This window comes from Folsomia candida, unplaced genomic scaffold (genome assembly GCF_002217175.1).
Source record: "Folsomia candida strain VU population unplaced genomic scaffold, ASM221717v1 Fcan01_Sc029, whole genome shotgun sequence".
In the NCBI taxonomy this organism is placed as follows: domain Eukaryota; kingdom Metazoa; phylum Arthropoda; class Collembola; order Entomobryomorpha; family Isotomidae; genus Folsomia; species Folsomia candida.
In genome coordinates this window covers 1,365,308-1,379,245 of record NW_019091221.1, presented here as the reverse complement: position 1 = coordinate 1,379,245, position 13,938 = coordinate 1,365,308, and the positions used below count along the sequence as shown (strand labels likewise).

The following is a 13,938-nucleotide window of genomic DNA, read 5'->3' as shown; positions in this document are numbered from 1 at the left end:
CGACACATACATAATTCATTTTACCGCGCCGCTAGATGGCGAATGTTTCCCACACTTTGTTGGGCTACTTGTGCCGTGCGATTGGCATTTCTTGCAACCCTCGAAACATTGTAGGCATTCATGTCCAAAAAATGTTTATTCATTCAAAGTTAATTTATTCAAAGCCTTGAAAAAAAATATTCATTCCTTATTCACTCATTGATAATTTGTAAAAAAAATATTCAACATTTATTAATTATTCATCATTCCTTTATTATTCATTTTATTCAAAATTCACAGTATCAGATGAATTACTCAACTTTCTCTTTGTATAAAGCATTGAGTAAAAAATAAATAATGAAAAAATATTCATTCACGCGAATTGGATAGATATTCGTTTAAAAATTATTTAGTCAAAAATCATAATAAAATATGCATTCAATATTCATTCAATTTTTGAATATTGAATAAATAGCAAATGAATGAATGTGAGCATGTAAAGCTCTAGAATCATAAATTATGTATGATTTATCCACCCCTTTTACAAGTACTTAATCTTGAAAATTTGAGAAAATTAGGATGTCAGTGACACAAAATCAAAGTCATGTTCCTCCCTAAGTTTTCCAAATATTAACTAAACTGCACCCCTAGCCGGAAGTACAAATAATTTGTTGTACAGATATTTAAAACCTAGTTTTTTTATAATTGCATTTATTTGCAGCTTACCGCCTTCGCACACGTCCTGACAGCAATAAGTGTTTTCAAGAATGATGAAACTTCCAGGAAAGCTTTAATCGCAAAAATTGGTACTTTGTTTCTCACATAATAATCCTAATAACACTTTTTTAATGATATTTCATATCTTTCATAGAAACGGAAGTTGATTTATTTATAAAAAATTTGACACTCAATATGAACAAAACTGGAGTCCTGGGCACCGATTCGTTCAGAACCATAGCGGGGAAAGACCTTGAAAAAATAGGATACACATCCACGACCACCGGAGAGTTTTTTAGTGCGCGCCAACTTCTCAGGGAATTACGGGGATTGCCCTGCTCAGAACAGCTCGCGACCTGTGTTCAGGACCTAATATTTTCAATTTACATATTCCTCACAGCCTTAATTGTACCTGCTGGATATTTTATGTTCACTCGGACATTCTTTCTTCGACCGGAAGTAAATATTTATTTATTTTTAGGGATGGGCAAAATACTTTAGTATTTAGATCTTCGTTCTGCCCAGGGTTTGGGTTTTCAGGGCTGACACCCACCCAGACAGCCACAAAAAGTCGAGGATCCAGGTGGAGAATACAATATTCGCAAGAAAATACATGTCTTGTGAAGAAATTATTTTTTGATCACTGTCAACACATTTTTTTCTTGATTTTCTGAAAATAAGGTACATATTTTGACAGTAATAAAATATTAATTTCTTCACAAGACCTGTATTTTCATTTGTCTTCTGAAGGTAGATGTTCAACTTTTTGTGGGTGTAACAGCCCTGAAAATCCAAACCCTGGGCAAAACGAAGATCAAAATACTGTATTTTTACATACAAAGTATTTCCCCCATCCCTGCTCATTTTTAAATATTCTTCCATTCCCAATATTGAATAACCAATTACAATAAATTCTTTCCCATGGTCATTGTAGGTGTCAAGTTATACTCAACTACGTCACGGGATGTTTTCATGCATTCTATTTGGGACCTTACATCTTCTCATCTTGCTCACAGCTGCATCTATCAACGTAACGGATCACATTTTTGACTCGACGTATAATAGGAAACCATCGGCATATTTTATACTCGTGAATGTCGTCGGAATTTTTCCAGGATTTCATCTTGCCAAAGAGATTTGGATTTGGGTGAAGAAACGTGGTAGAAATAATATTGAACTCCTGAATCTAAACGAGTTAATCTAGTAATCTTATCTAATCCAGTGATTGTTAACTGATATCCATTTACACGTGAATAAAAGTTGAAATGAAAAAAAATGAAACGAGGAGTAAATACTTGGCTTTGGGTAAAATACATATTTGTAACTTGTGTTGTAATTGCGAGATAAGCTGGAATATTACTGTTATTTGTACTTCATACCTAATTACATACGTATATATATGTAAATCCTGGTTAGCTTTTCTGTCTCTTTGCAGTGGAAAAAATCGTGCATTTCCATTAGCTCCAAGGATTTTAGGAAAATTACCTTATTTACTAAATATGAAAAATCGGTTTTGGTTAATTTCAAGGACAAAACTTTCGCAACCAATTAAATTGTCATTTCTTAAATGGAAATTTTGGAAATGACAATTAAATTTCTTACATTTAAAATTTTCCACTGTAAAGAGACATTTGTATTTAGGTTTTCGTTTATTTATGATGCATACTTGTCCGCATAAATATCTGTATGTCAGGCGAGATGTGCTTAAATTTTGCACATTTTATATAGTTAATGTATGTAATTCCCTTGTCACACGGGGCAACTTATACTCCATATCTGACGTTTTCGAATAAAATTACAGCACGATATAATTATCGAGGAAGTTATTGCAATATTTGAAATTTGTTTAATATATATTAAAAAGTGTGGTACAATTCGGAAAATTATATTATTTGCCGGTACGCTTCAGGAAATTTGTACGTAATCGAGAAATTTATATAAATATTTTGTTCGACTATTTATCACAACTAAGTTTGCACATAAAACGCTAAAATAATCTATTTTACAACTAACTGTTAAATAATTTTCTTATTGCGTTAGTCCTGCATCTTTAGCCATACTGTAGAAGATTGTGGTTTTATCGCTCATCAAATTCACGGGAGTGTCAAACTCAACAATTTGACCTTTATCCAACACGACAATTCTAAAAACAAAACAAATCGAAAAGTTTAAATTCGAATTAACACAATTTACATACAATTAACAAAAGTAATTAAATATCTACTTAAATAATTATACCTTGTCGAATCCATTATAGTATTTAATCTGTGAGCTATCGTTATCACAGTCGATTCTGCAAATTCCTCTCTTATCGTTTTCTGTATTAAGTCATCCGTCTCTAAATCCACGGCGGCCGTTGCTAATTTCAAACAAATTAGTTTAGTACAACCATACCTGTTCACCTTCATTCAATTATACCGAAATGAATGAACGATTGAGTGAATAATTCACTTAATGAATGAATAATTCAACATTTCAATATGAATAAGTTCATTTTTACCTGATGTTAAATACATGGGGTTAATGAATAAATGAATAAATGAATTATTCGTTGAATGAATGAAAAATGAATAATTAATTACTCGTTGAATGAATGAACAATTCAAATAGAATTTCAAAGTGAAGGCGTTTTGAATGAAGCAGAACAATTTAACAGGTATGCATACAACTGGAGATAATTCGAGACTATTGCTCACTTCGGAAGTAAGAGGGATAGAATTCCTACGCGCCTAAATCACGGCCATTTGATTAACATTAAGGGCGGGCGGAAATTAAATTGAATATGTCCCTATTACTTCCGAAACCTTAACCTGTTTACCTTCGTCCAACACCAGGATTTTAGTTTTCCTCAAAAGTGCCCTAGCCAAACAAACCAGTTGTCTCTGACCCATACTAAAATTCTGGCCTTCTTCCGCCACCTCATACTCCAACCCTTGGGGCAAAGTGGAGACGTAACTTTTCAAATGCGCAGACTCCAAACAGTCCCAAATCTCCTGGTCCGTATGCGCCGAGAACGGATCCAAATTTGTGCGCAGAATACCTGAAAATAAGACAGGATCTTGGGGGATTATCGTTATTTTTTTGCGGAGATCGTGCAACCCGATTTCGGCAATGTCTTGACCGTCAATCAAAATTTTTCCGGAAGTTGGTTCGATCAACCGAAAGAGGGCAAGTGTTAGAGATGATTTTCCCGCGCCTGTGCGCCCAACTAAATAAAATCAAAGTCAGTAACAATTTACAATTTGAACTCTACCGAAAAAAGTTTTTTTAGCAGAGGTCGACGCCGCCGATAGTACGCCGCCGATACGGCGTACGGCATTTTACGCGCCGCCGCCGCTGAAAAATTTGATTTCCTATTCCTGTAATATTGCGACGCCGCGCCGCTGACGCCACCGAAAAATTGCCAAAATCTTGCGCCGAAAATTTGTCGGCGTCGACCTCTGTTTCGTACTTATTTACCAATCCCAATTCGTTCCCCAGGTTTAAAGGTGCAACTGATCCCTCTAAGAACTAAGTCGAGGCCTTCCCTGTACCGCGTTTCATACCTTGAAAATTCCACCTTCCCCTCACTTGGCCATTCTTTCGCAGGTTTTAGCCCAGTTTCCCACGGGGCCTCTTGTGGTGTCGAATTCAACTCCGAAATCCTTTCCACGGCAACAATATTTGTTTCTAAGTCGGAAGCCGTTCTCACCAAAAAGTTTAGCAGCGCTGTGATTTGAAGGGCGGAGCTTATCGAAAGGCCGACAATCTCTGGATCTATGGACTCTCTTGAAGCAACGGCAAACATTGCGGCGGCAAATATGATTAGACTTCCGATGGCTTCGAGTCGTGTAGCTATCCATCTAAATAGGTATTCATTAGTGATACTGATAGCCCACTGCCGTTGGGTCGTTTGAATTGGAGACTCTTTTGGTAAATTTTAAAATTTTCTGGTAACTAAGAAAAATATTTAAAACATCTAAAAAGTGCTGTTCACAAATTATATGCAATTAAAAAATACATTTGTTATCAAATAATTCATTCCATAAATCTACGAACGGCCCTTCACGATTTTTAATTTTATCTAATTTGTTGCTACCCTGGAAAAAATTCTAAAATGCTAAAAGAGTCTCTAATTCAAATGACCAAACTGTAATCAATTATTACTTGATCCAATTAAATTATTACTTACAAATTGGAAGCAATGAAGGGATAATAGGCTTGCTGGTTATCATCAATCTTTTTATCGCTCTCAATTATAAAATCGTCTTGCAGCCCGAACGCCCTTATTGTCGTGGAACCAGAAATTGTTTCGCCAAATTTGGAATAAATTGGAGATCTTGAGACGGATTCCATTCGTTTGAGTTGGCGAGATGTGGCAACGTAAAATCTCTGCAAAAATTAACCCAAATCTCAAATTTTGCAAAATTTTTGTTAAAATTCATTAAAAACATTACTCACCTGCAGGAAAAAATAGAAGACTGCCACCGGCGCAATAAACGTCAGAAACAACGGCGTGCTGTACGCAATACTGACAATGGCACTCAACGTATTAAACAAAATCGTACTTCCCCCTCTCAAGTTCTGGGGTAACACGATATCCACCGTGTCCATATCCTTACTAAACTTATTTATCAATCGGCCCAACGGCGTGGTATCAAAGAACCACATCGGTGCTCGTACAACCTTTCTCAGCATGCCAAAATGCAGTTTCTCCGCCGCATTCAACGTTGCCATGGCGATACTTGCCGCCCCAAAGAGAACCGTAACCGCCTGCGCGGCTCCTAGGCCGCCATAAACTCCTAAATATTTGTCCGTCGTTTCTCTATCGTTCGTTCCATTTCGCTCCATTTCATCGATCGTGGCTTGCTTCGACCATTGCGATAACCAGATATTTGCATATGTTGAAGCTGCATTGGACGTTATGGAGAACATAATCCCCACCATGAAGATTAAGAACCCGCCTTGTTTGAAATATTCAAAAATTATCCCGCCCTGAATATTTCCCTCTGCTGTGGTTTCAGCCTGAATCAATTTTGGTTTTTCATCCTCCAATTTTACTAAATTTCCTTTCTTTCTATTTCTAATACTTTCCTGGGTCGACCTTCTTTTTAGGGCATCAACCTTTGAACTGTTTCGACGTAATGTCTCCATGCCAACGATTTCTCCGATTTCTTCGACAAAACTTTCGTCAATTTCTTCCCCTTCCCCGATGTCCAAGTGTTGCGCTAAAAATTCGGCGAAACTTCCGCGGTTTTTTAGAAGTTGTTGAAATGTTCCAGATTCGCTGACCCTACCGTCTTTTAGGACGACGATTTTGTCAACTTTTGGAAGGAAGGAGACCCCGTGAGTTACAAGGATTCGAGTTTTCGAGCTAAGGAGACCTTGCGGTCCGATGAGTTTGTCGAAGATGTGTTTTCCCACGTGCGCATCGACCGCAGAAAGTGGATCATCCCAGAGATAGATGTCGCTCTCTTTATAGGCTGCCCGGGCTAAGGAAACACGTTGCTGTAAAAATTTCGATTTTAATTAGAAATTTCAATTAAGGTTCCAATGGATGACGCGTTAGCGCGTAATCTCACCTTTCTCCTATCCAATGTATTCAAGTGCAATTTTTAGAATCGAATCAACTCCAGGAATTTTCAGATAAGCGTAACTTTTGATATTTTAACCTAAGCTAATTTTTGGTACTATAAACAAGTCGATTTAAAAAAATTAACGAATTAATTTTTGAGGAAATTTAGTATGAAAAAGTGGCAAACGAACTGGCAATTTTTTTCAAATCGACTTGTTTGTAGTACCAAAAATTAGTTTTATATAGATTAAAATATCAGAGGTTGCGTTTACCGGAAAATTCATGGAATTGATTCGATTTTAAAAATTGCACTTGGATAGGGATAAAGTGAGATTACACGCCAACGCGTCATCCATGGGAACCTTAAAAATTAGAAATTTAAAAATTAAGGTATGCTTACTTTTTGGCCACCGCTTAAATTAATTCCCTTCTCCCCAATCTCGGTTTGGTCTCCATTCTCCAATAATTCTAGATCAGGACCCAGGGCACAGGCGTCAATCACACTTTTATATTTTCCTTCTTGGAAACCATCTTTGAAAAGGACGTTTTCTCTTAAACTTGCGTTTTGAATCCAAGCCGTTTGTGCTACGTAGGAAACTGAACCGTCAATATTTACTGAGCCCTTATGTTTCTTTAAATCTCCGAGAAGGGCTGAGAGCAAAGACGTTTTTCCCGAGCCCACAGTTCCAACTAAAAATTGATTAACCTTTTAATAAAAAAACTATAAAATTTTCGATAAAATGAACTAACCGACAGCCGTCAACGACCCTTTCTTAACGCTAAAATTGATATCGGCCAAAGTCACACTTTCATCGGTCCATGAAAATGAGGCATCTTTAATCACAACTGGTTCAGCTAAAAATTAAATAATTAATCGGTTACTACTAATCAGAGCTTCTTAATTAGCCACCTTTCGAATTAATTAGTAATTGATGATTAGAAGGAAAATATTATATTTCGCCTAATTAATTAGTAATTAGTAATTAAACTCAGGCTGCTCATTAAGCCAATTAATTAGGTAACTAATTGGAAAATTGACCAATTACTTGGTCATCTTTAGTGATTTTCTAATTAATTATTAATCAAAATTAGCTTCGGTAGTACCAGTTAAGGTTAATTAGTAATTAATAATTTCTTTAAACATGTTATTTAATTTGATAATTAATTATGAAGCCCTGCTACTAATTGAAACAGTCTAACAATTAACTAACCTTCATTCTTCTCCTTAGTCACTAAATTCTTCTCAAGTTCCTCCGCATTCAAGAACCTATTAATCCTCTCCACACTAACCATCGCTTGAATCATGATTGCAATCACCGCCGGCAACATGGTCATCGGCATCCGCAAAATATTAAACAAACTTAACGAAACAAACGTTTTCTCCGCATTCAAATTATGCGTTTCATCCGTCAGCACGTAAACCGCGAAGGTTGACAGTGAAACTAGAAACGGGGCGCACGTAAAGGAAAACATCGTACTCGTTCCGTACAGCGCCGCGCGCCTCAATAACATCATCTCGCGATCCCGCAACTTTGTTATTTGATCCGCATAAGATTGTTCCCACCCGTACAGTTTTAGAACTTTCATACCCGCCAAAATTTCGTTGATTAGTTTAACCCTTTGATCCTTAATGAGCATTTGTTTCATTTGCAAGTTTCTCACGCGGGATTGCGTAAATCCCGTGTACGGGATTAGCAGGATCATTACCGCCAAACCGGCGAAGACTGAAACACCCAGCGTGTTGTAGAGGAAGTAGATTGACAACCCAATTTGAATTGGGGCTGTCAGCGCCATGAAGAAGAAGCCCGTTAAGTCTAAAAGTCGCTGAGTATCGACACTCATTAAGTTGACAATTTCCCCAGCGGTGGTATCCCTCTTAGAGGCGGAAGTTATGATTAGGGATTTCCGGTAGATGGCGGACGATAGCACGGTACGGATGCGCATGCCCAGAAGCATCATGCGTTTCATGTGTTGCACGCCGAAAATCGTTTGCAGGATGGAGCACAAGATGAGAAGGCCGGAGTAGAGGTAGCCTTTCCAGGATTCTTCGGTGCTTTGGGGGGCCACGTGGGCGACGAGGAATCTGTGGAGAAATTCAGTTCAAAAGTACTGTCCAGCCGATATTAATAGTCGGAAAAAAATCTGAGAGGTTTCCTGGCAGATGATTGATATTACTTTCAAAAAACCAAATAACCTCTCAGAAAAATTTCTAAAGACTATTAATATCGGCTGAACAGTAGTATAAACATACAAATTTCACAAATTATGTAGTATTATTTTTTTGCATTTACTTCATTAATTCGGGTGAGATGAAGGGTAACAAATCTTGTAAGAGTTTCATGAGTCCCGCCACGCATAACGTTTTCCAGTAACATTTGAACAAGATGGAAACAATTGAAACTTGTATGGCTTTTCCGGTTTTGGTGATGTTTCTAAATTTACAATCGAATAGAATTAAATTTATTACTTGCTAGTAAGTGAGCCCGGCTAGCCGGGCCTCGAATACAAATGGAATAGGTTTGGATAAAGTTTTGGCTCATGGGACGGCAATGTACTTTATTGAAACGTAAAGTACCAATGTGGTGACGCCAGGTATGTTTTGGCGCATAATTTAATATATTCGGGGCAAACAGAGATCTCTATAACTTGGGCGTTACAAATAACTTAACTGACGGCAGGTGGCTCGAAATTATGGGGCAGGACCAATTATTGGTTTAATCTTCAAATTTATAATCGAGCAGGAGGACAGAGCTTGTTGTAGAATTATTATTATCAGTGTTTCTGCTGTTAAATAACACCTGCACGAAAATAGTGCACGAAAATGTTTTTAAACGTTTAATAACACCCACTAAAAATCCGAAAAAGTGCATGAAAATGCACGAAAATGCACGAAAATAATTTACATGCAAATAATATTGGAATAATGTAATTTTTCTAAATATTCGATTAACTGAGGAATCGACGTATATTGAAAATATTTTCCTCATCATTTTAGTATTTTAGTGTAAAAATATTTTTCATTTTTCAATCCGAAAAATGAATTAAAGTTTTGAAAATGAAAATGAATGAACATGCATGACGATTTTTATGTACGGCTGAATACGGGCTTGCAAAACAAATACCGTAAAACCTCTATTTATAGCCGGGGCTAAAATCCAAAACTTAGGGTCACGGACCCGGCTAAAATTAGAGACCCGGTTAAATTTTGTTGCTCCAAAAATTTTAGATGTTACAAAATCAAAAATTATTCATTTTGACTCAATTTGAGTTTTCTAATTTAGCACGATAAGCCATAAGTAACCCATTCACTTTTAATCTACATCTTGAAACGAAGTATAGCAGGTTTTTTAAATGTTCTGTCATGATTATATCCATTATTAACCTGAAATTAATAGGAAAAAATTGTAGTTCAACTTATTCGTTGATTGGCATAATGTGCAACATTTTTCTTTAATGGACTATGAACAGGGACACAGCGGACAAGACGGGCCATAATTGGGGACCCGGCCATAATTGGGGACCCGGCTATAATTAGAGACCCGACTAAAATTTTCAAATCTTGGTTTCTAGACCAGGCTATATTTGGAGACCGGCTATAATTAGAAGAGGGCTATAAATAGAGGTTTTACGGTACTTGTAATTTGTTTGAAATTTTCTTGCCGAATAATAATTTCATGTTATTCGATATGTGTACAAATTCCAACTTGACAGAGTAGTAAAATATAAAATTTCCTTAAAATATGAAATTCCTTGCATAAGTTGCATTTCATGTATTATTATGCATTTTCATGCATTTTCGTGCATTTTCGTGCATTTTTATGCGTTTTTATGCATTTTTATGCATTTTTATGCACCGTGCATGCATAAAAATAATTTCGTGCGCACAAAAAGAAACACTGATTATTATAGATCAATCGATCAATCAATTAAAATCTTACGCCTTTGCTGTTTCAACCGCAGCATCCCAATACTTCATAAAAATTGGAACTTGCTCATCCGCTCTGTCATCTTTGTTCAAATCCCACAAATCTTCAAAGTTCAAAGGTCTTTTGTACCCCGTCCAGGCGATCGAATCGAACCAAGAATAAGTTATTTTGGAAATGAAAGAGGATTCTTTTTCAGGGCATGGCGTCTAAAAAATCATATTAAATAGTAGCTTTTTCTTCTAATATGCATATGCACATTTCATTTAAATTAATATCTCATTTAATGAATGATGACAACATTTTAAACGTTTTTCCTTATTACTCACTTCAAACGGCATGGGACTCTTTTTCCCCACTCCACAAGTGGCCTTATCTCTGTCGGAAAAGCAGTGGAAGATCAGCTGCCCGGCACACAATGGGAAGATAACAAACCGCACGAGGTATATGTGACGTTGCATTGACTGTGAACGTACAAGGAAATGTAATGCACTCAACATTTGAAGTGACGATCATTATGTATTTCACAATATAATAGTCTAAAGTCACATGGACATGAGAAACTCTCAGCTTTTTCCAAGCTACACCTGGATATCCTAGCGAGTTTTATCAAAAAATTTAGCCAAAAATTAGGAGTCACGTGACACTTATCTTTCCGTTGAATAGCCCTTTCGAAGAAAAATATTGGGGGTCAAAGGTCGCACTCCTCCCTGGGTTTCGCCCCGAGGAGGAAAAAGCAAGAAAATTTTCTCCAAAATTGAGCTTAACCGTCAATATTTTTCTTCAAAAGGCCATTCAACAGAAAGATAATTGTCATGTGATCCTAATTTTTAGCTAAATTTTTTGACATAACTCGCTAGGCGATCACAGTGTAACTTGAAAAAAGGTTCCATTGTGAGAAGAATAACGTTCAATAACTCACCTCTTCCACCGTATCGTCATATTTCCTTACTGCCGTTCTAAATAAAATCCCCTCAGTAAGTGTTACTAACAACCAAAATAAAAACTGAGTCCCGGATGCCCGGATCCCTTTCAATTTGCCAAGAATTAAGAGAAATAATGCTAAAATCTAAAAATACAAAAAAAATATTCAAATTATAATTGTTGCATCCATTTAAAAAAATTATTTTTATCTACAAACTCACATAAGAAACTAATCTCACAATCACAGCCACATTTTCAACTTTACTCGTTTCCTCATATTTTTGTAGTAAAATTAAGTGAACCACCCCCACCACGAGGAGACCTATGCTTAATAAGGATCTCCCAATGTTAATCGGGTTCCAGGGCAGGCCCTCCCTTTTCCTGGAATTTAAGGAGAAGTTTATATCGAAGAAGGCAAATGAAACGAGGAAGGCTGCAGGGAGCCAGGTGAGAACGGTGTTTTCGAAGCAAGGTGTGAAATATGGGTCGGTCGTGTCCCAGGTGACCTTCCGATCCTAAAAGAATTAATTGAAGTCAAATTGAACATTTTTTTTAATAAAAAATAAATAAAAAATTAGAATTTTACCCAAAAAAGTGACCCGCAAAACTCATCCATTTTATTATAAAACAGTTTTATTACTCAATTTCGTCAAATTGATAATTACTTTGACTTCTTTACACGTTGAGAGCTGATTAATTAGTACAATATTTTCGGTTAAGGTTTTAACATTTATTAAATTGAATTTATCTTGTCAGATGATGCTTATTAACCTTAAGTGTTGGAAAAGCGACTCGTGACCCGATTTTATATGTATGAAATTATTGACAAAAGTAAGTATACACTAATGTATGATAGGTTAGTGTCAGATCTGGGTAAGGGAAACGTTCCCAATGTTTAAGCATTGCCCTTTTTCGCTCTTATCTTTTTTATCAGGTTGATAAAATCATAATTTGTAATGTGAACATACTCCACTCCACATATGCAAAATGCAAGGCAATATTAACGAAAGTACCACTAATATGTATTCTGGTTTGTATTGTATTGTTTGATCTCGCAAGTTAATGATTACTAAATTGTATAGAACTCTTCTACGCATTTAAAGAAAAAAAGAAATCAAATTACTCTGTTTTGTTCTTTCAAATTAATTTGCAGTAAAGTCCCCAAAAATCTTTTAAAATGTCAAATGGCTCAAGTTGCTCATAGCCATTGACAGCGATTTGATTATGCATATTTATTGTACTTTTCAACTTAAAATTGTGTGAAAGGTGGAAAATAATGTATTCTTAAAGAAACTGGGAAGTCACGGAAAAAAATCATCCGCCAAGTAACCTTTCAGATTTTTTACTGCATATTATTTTTGAATGAACCGTAGTACACTACATAATTTGTGTATGGCTACATTGTTTAAATTGTTAAAAAAATTGTGACAAATGGTTTGAATTTGTACATAATAAAGAGTTTAATCTATGAATACTTTCACTGGTCGGCTAATAAACGTGTAGAAATAGCTGTCGCGATCCATTAGTTACGGTTACACAAATTACAGCGTGGTATGAAATGGAAGGAACGCTTATCTAACATCCTGAGATTATATGCGAAAAAGATTTGTAGATGACGGTTTATTTTGGTAAATCGTGATAACATCTCGGATATTTATACATGGTGTGAAAATATATTTAAGGATGCATACCGAAATTTTACTGGCGACCATAGTTTCAAATCAACCACTTTCTTAGATTTTACGAGCACGTTAAGCAGACAGAACAAAATTGTAACATCCTTATATTCAAAGCCAAGGGCTTAAAGTGTTTTTTACAATATGAATCCAACTACCCTAAATTGTTAATTGAATCATTACCTTTTAGCCAAGATTTAAGAATTAAGAAAATATGTTCAAAAGCAAAGAACACAGAAACCGAACTTGTAAATGTATTTTCTAAATTTAAGAACAGAGGGTATCCCGATTTATTACTTCAAAATATTAAACACAAATACAGTCCCTTTTTGTTATACAGCCCTAACAAAATATGTCTAGTCCTGCCTTATTACAGGAAAATCTATGGACTAGGAAATTTAATGACTGATTTTATACAAGAAAAGGAAAAGTCAACTCATACCCAATACAAAAATATCATTACGAATATCACTACGAATTAAGTAAAAAACCACGACTGCATACATACATAAATTTAGTCGTTTTATACATAAGTTACTCTTCTGCCTTCGTCAATTCATCCTACATTTTCTTTTGGCATATGTAATAATGTGAACAGGTATAGAAGATAAAATAATCCGTTATAACTAATGTAACCAAGGGATTAAAGCAGCTGAACTGAAACTGAACAACATATTGTTTCTCCCCGTCCAAAATTTGACACGTGTGACGTGTTTTCAACGATTGTGAAATATGTATCAAATTTAACAGTTGATGGCGTTGCTATGACCATTCGCGACCTTTGAGGTCAAACTGGAGGTCACCATTTAATTCTTGGTTACATTTCATTTCAAATTGATATATTGATATATGTATCTATGAAATTCGACCAATAAATGACATTTCATGACTTTTTCACATTGGAAGCTGTAGCCAACATACACTGTCCATCTTCGAACTCGTCCTGTCCTTTGACGTTAGGAGTTAACCTTCAAAATTTCAAGTATATATTTCTCTTCGTTCAAAAGTTGAAGGACCATCGGACGGACATAACGATCTTATAAATAGCTTTCACCCCTTAATAAAAAGACATCCAGCGCAAATCATGCTCGCGAAAATATGTATCATATTTACAACCATGCTAATGTGCAGTACCTTTATGAATAAATAATGCCCCAATCCCTAC

General features: G+C 35.9%; 2 protein-coding genes across 3 annotated transcripts; one reads left to right on the top strand and one right to left on the bottom strand.

Moving 5' to 3' along the window:
* The first annotated feature begins 878 nt into the window (after nt 1–878).
* On the top strand, nt 879–1,928 carry LOC118439030. The gene is made up of 2 exons (XM_035860044.1): nt 879–1,155; nt 1,631–1,928. Exons 1-2 carry the CDS (start codon nt 892–894, stop codon nt 1,898–1,900), a joined length of 534 nt encoding a protein of 177 aa, XP_035715937.1. The 5' UTR covers nt 879–891; the 3' UTR covers nt 1,901–1,928.
* A 592-nt stretch (nt 1,929–2,520) lies between these two features.
* On the bottom strand, nt 2,521–11,914 carry LOC110860091 (multidrug resistance-associated protein 1). 2 transcript variants are annotated; one of them, XM_035860003.1, is made up of 16 exons: nt 11,684–11,914; nt 11,319–11,612; nt 11,096–11,242; nt 10,503–10,637; nt 10,189–10,382; nt 8,542–8,682; nt 7,462–8,333; nt 7,001–7,105; nt 6,651–6,940; nt 5,137–6,183; nt 4,868–5,067; nt 4,156–4,538; nt 3,818–3,904; nt 3,515–3,736; nt 2,935–3,055; nt 2,521–2,839 (listed from the first exon to the last, which is right to left on the bottom strand). In XM_035860003.1, the coding sequence occupies exons 1-16, from the start codon at nt 11,711–11,713 to the stop codon at nt 2,725–2,727; spliced, it is 4,383 nt and encodes a 1,460-aa protein (XP_035715896.1). In that variant the 5' UTR covers nt 11,714–11,914; the 3' UTR covers nt 2,521–2,724. The 2 variants fall into 2 exon arrangements, with proteins under 2 accessions (XP_035715896.1, XP_021964848.1); XM_022109156.2 differs by having other exon boundaries at nt 3,515–3,904; nt 11,684–11,912.
* Nucleotides 11,915–13,938: the final 2,024 nt, after the last annotated feature.

Coding starts and splice junctions, on each gene's coding strand:
- LOC118439030 (XM_035860044.1), top strand. CDS start 892: ATGAACAAAACTGGAGTCCTGGGCACCGATTCGTTCAGAACCATAGCG. Junction 1,156..1,630: donor CATTCTTTCTTCGACCGGAA/GTAAATATTTAT, acceptor TGGTCATTGTAG/GTGTCAAGTTATACTCAACT.
- LOC110860091 (XM_022109156.2), bottom strand. CDS start 11,713: ATGGATGAGTTTTGCGGGTCACTTTTTTGG. Junction 5,068..5,136: donor TCTTCTATTTTTTCCTGCAG/GTGAGTAATGTT, acceptor TAATTTTTGCAG/AGATTTTACGTTGCCACATC. Junction 2,840..2,934: donor ACTATAATGGATTCGACAAG/GTATAATTATTT, acceptor TTTTGTTTTTAG/AATTGTCGTGTTGGATAAAG.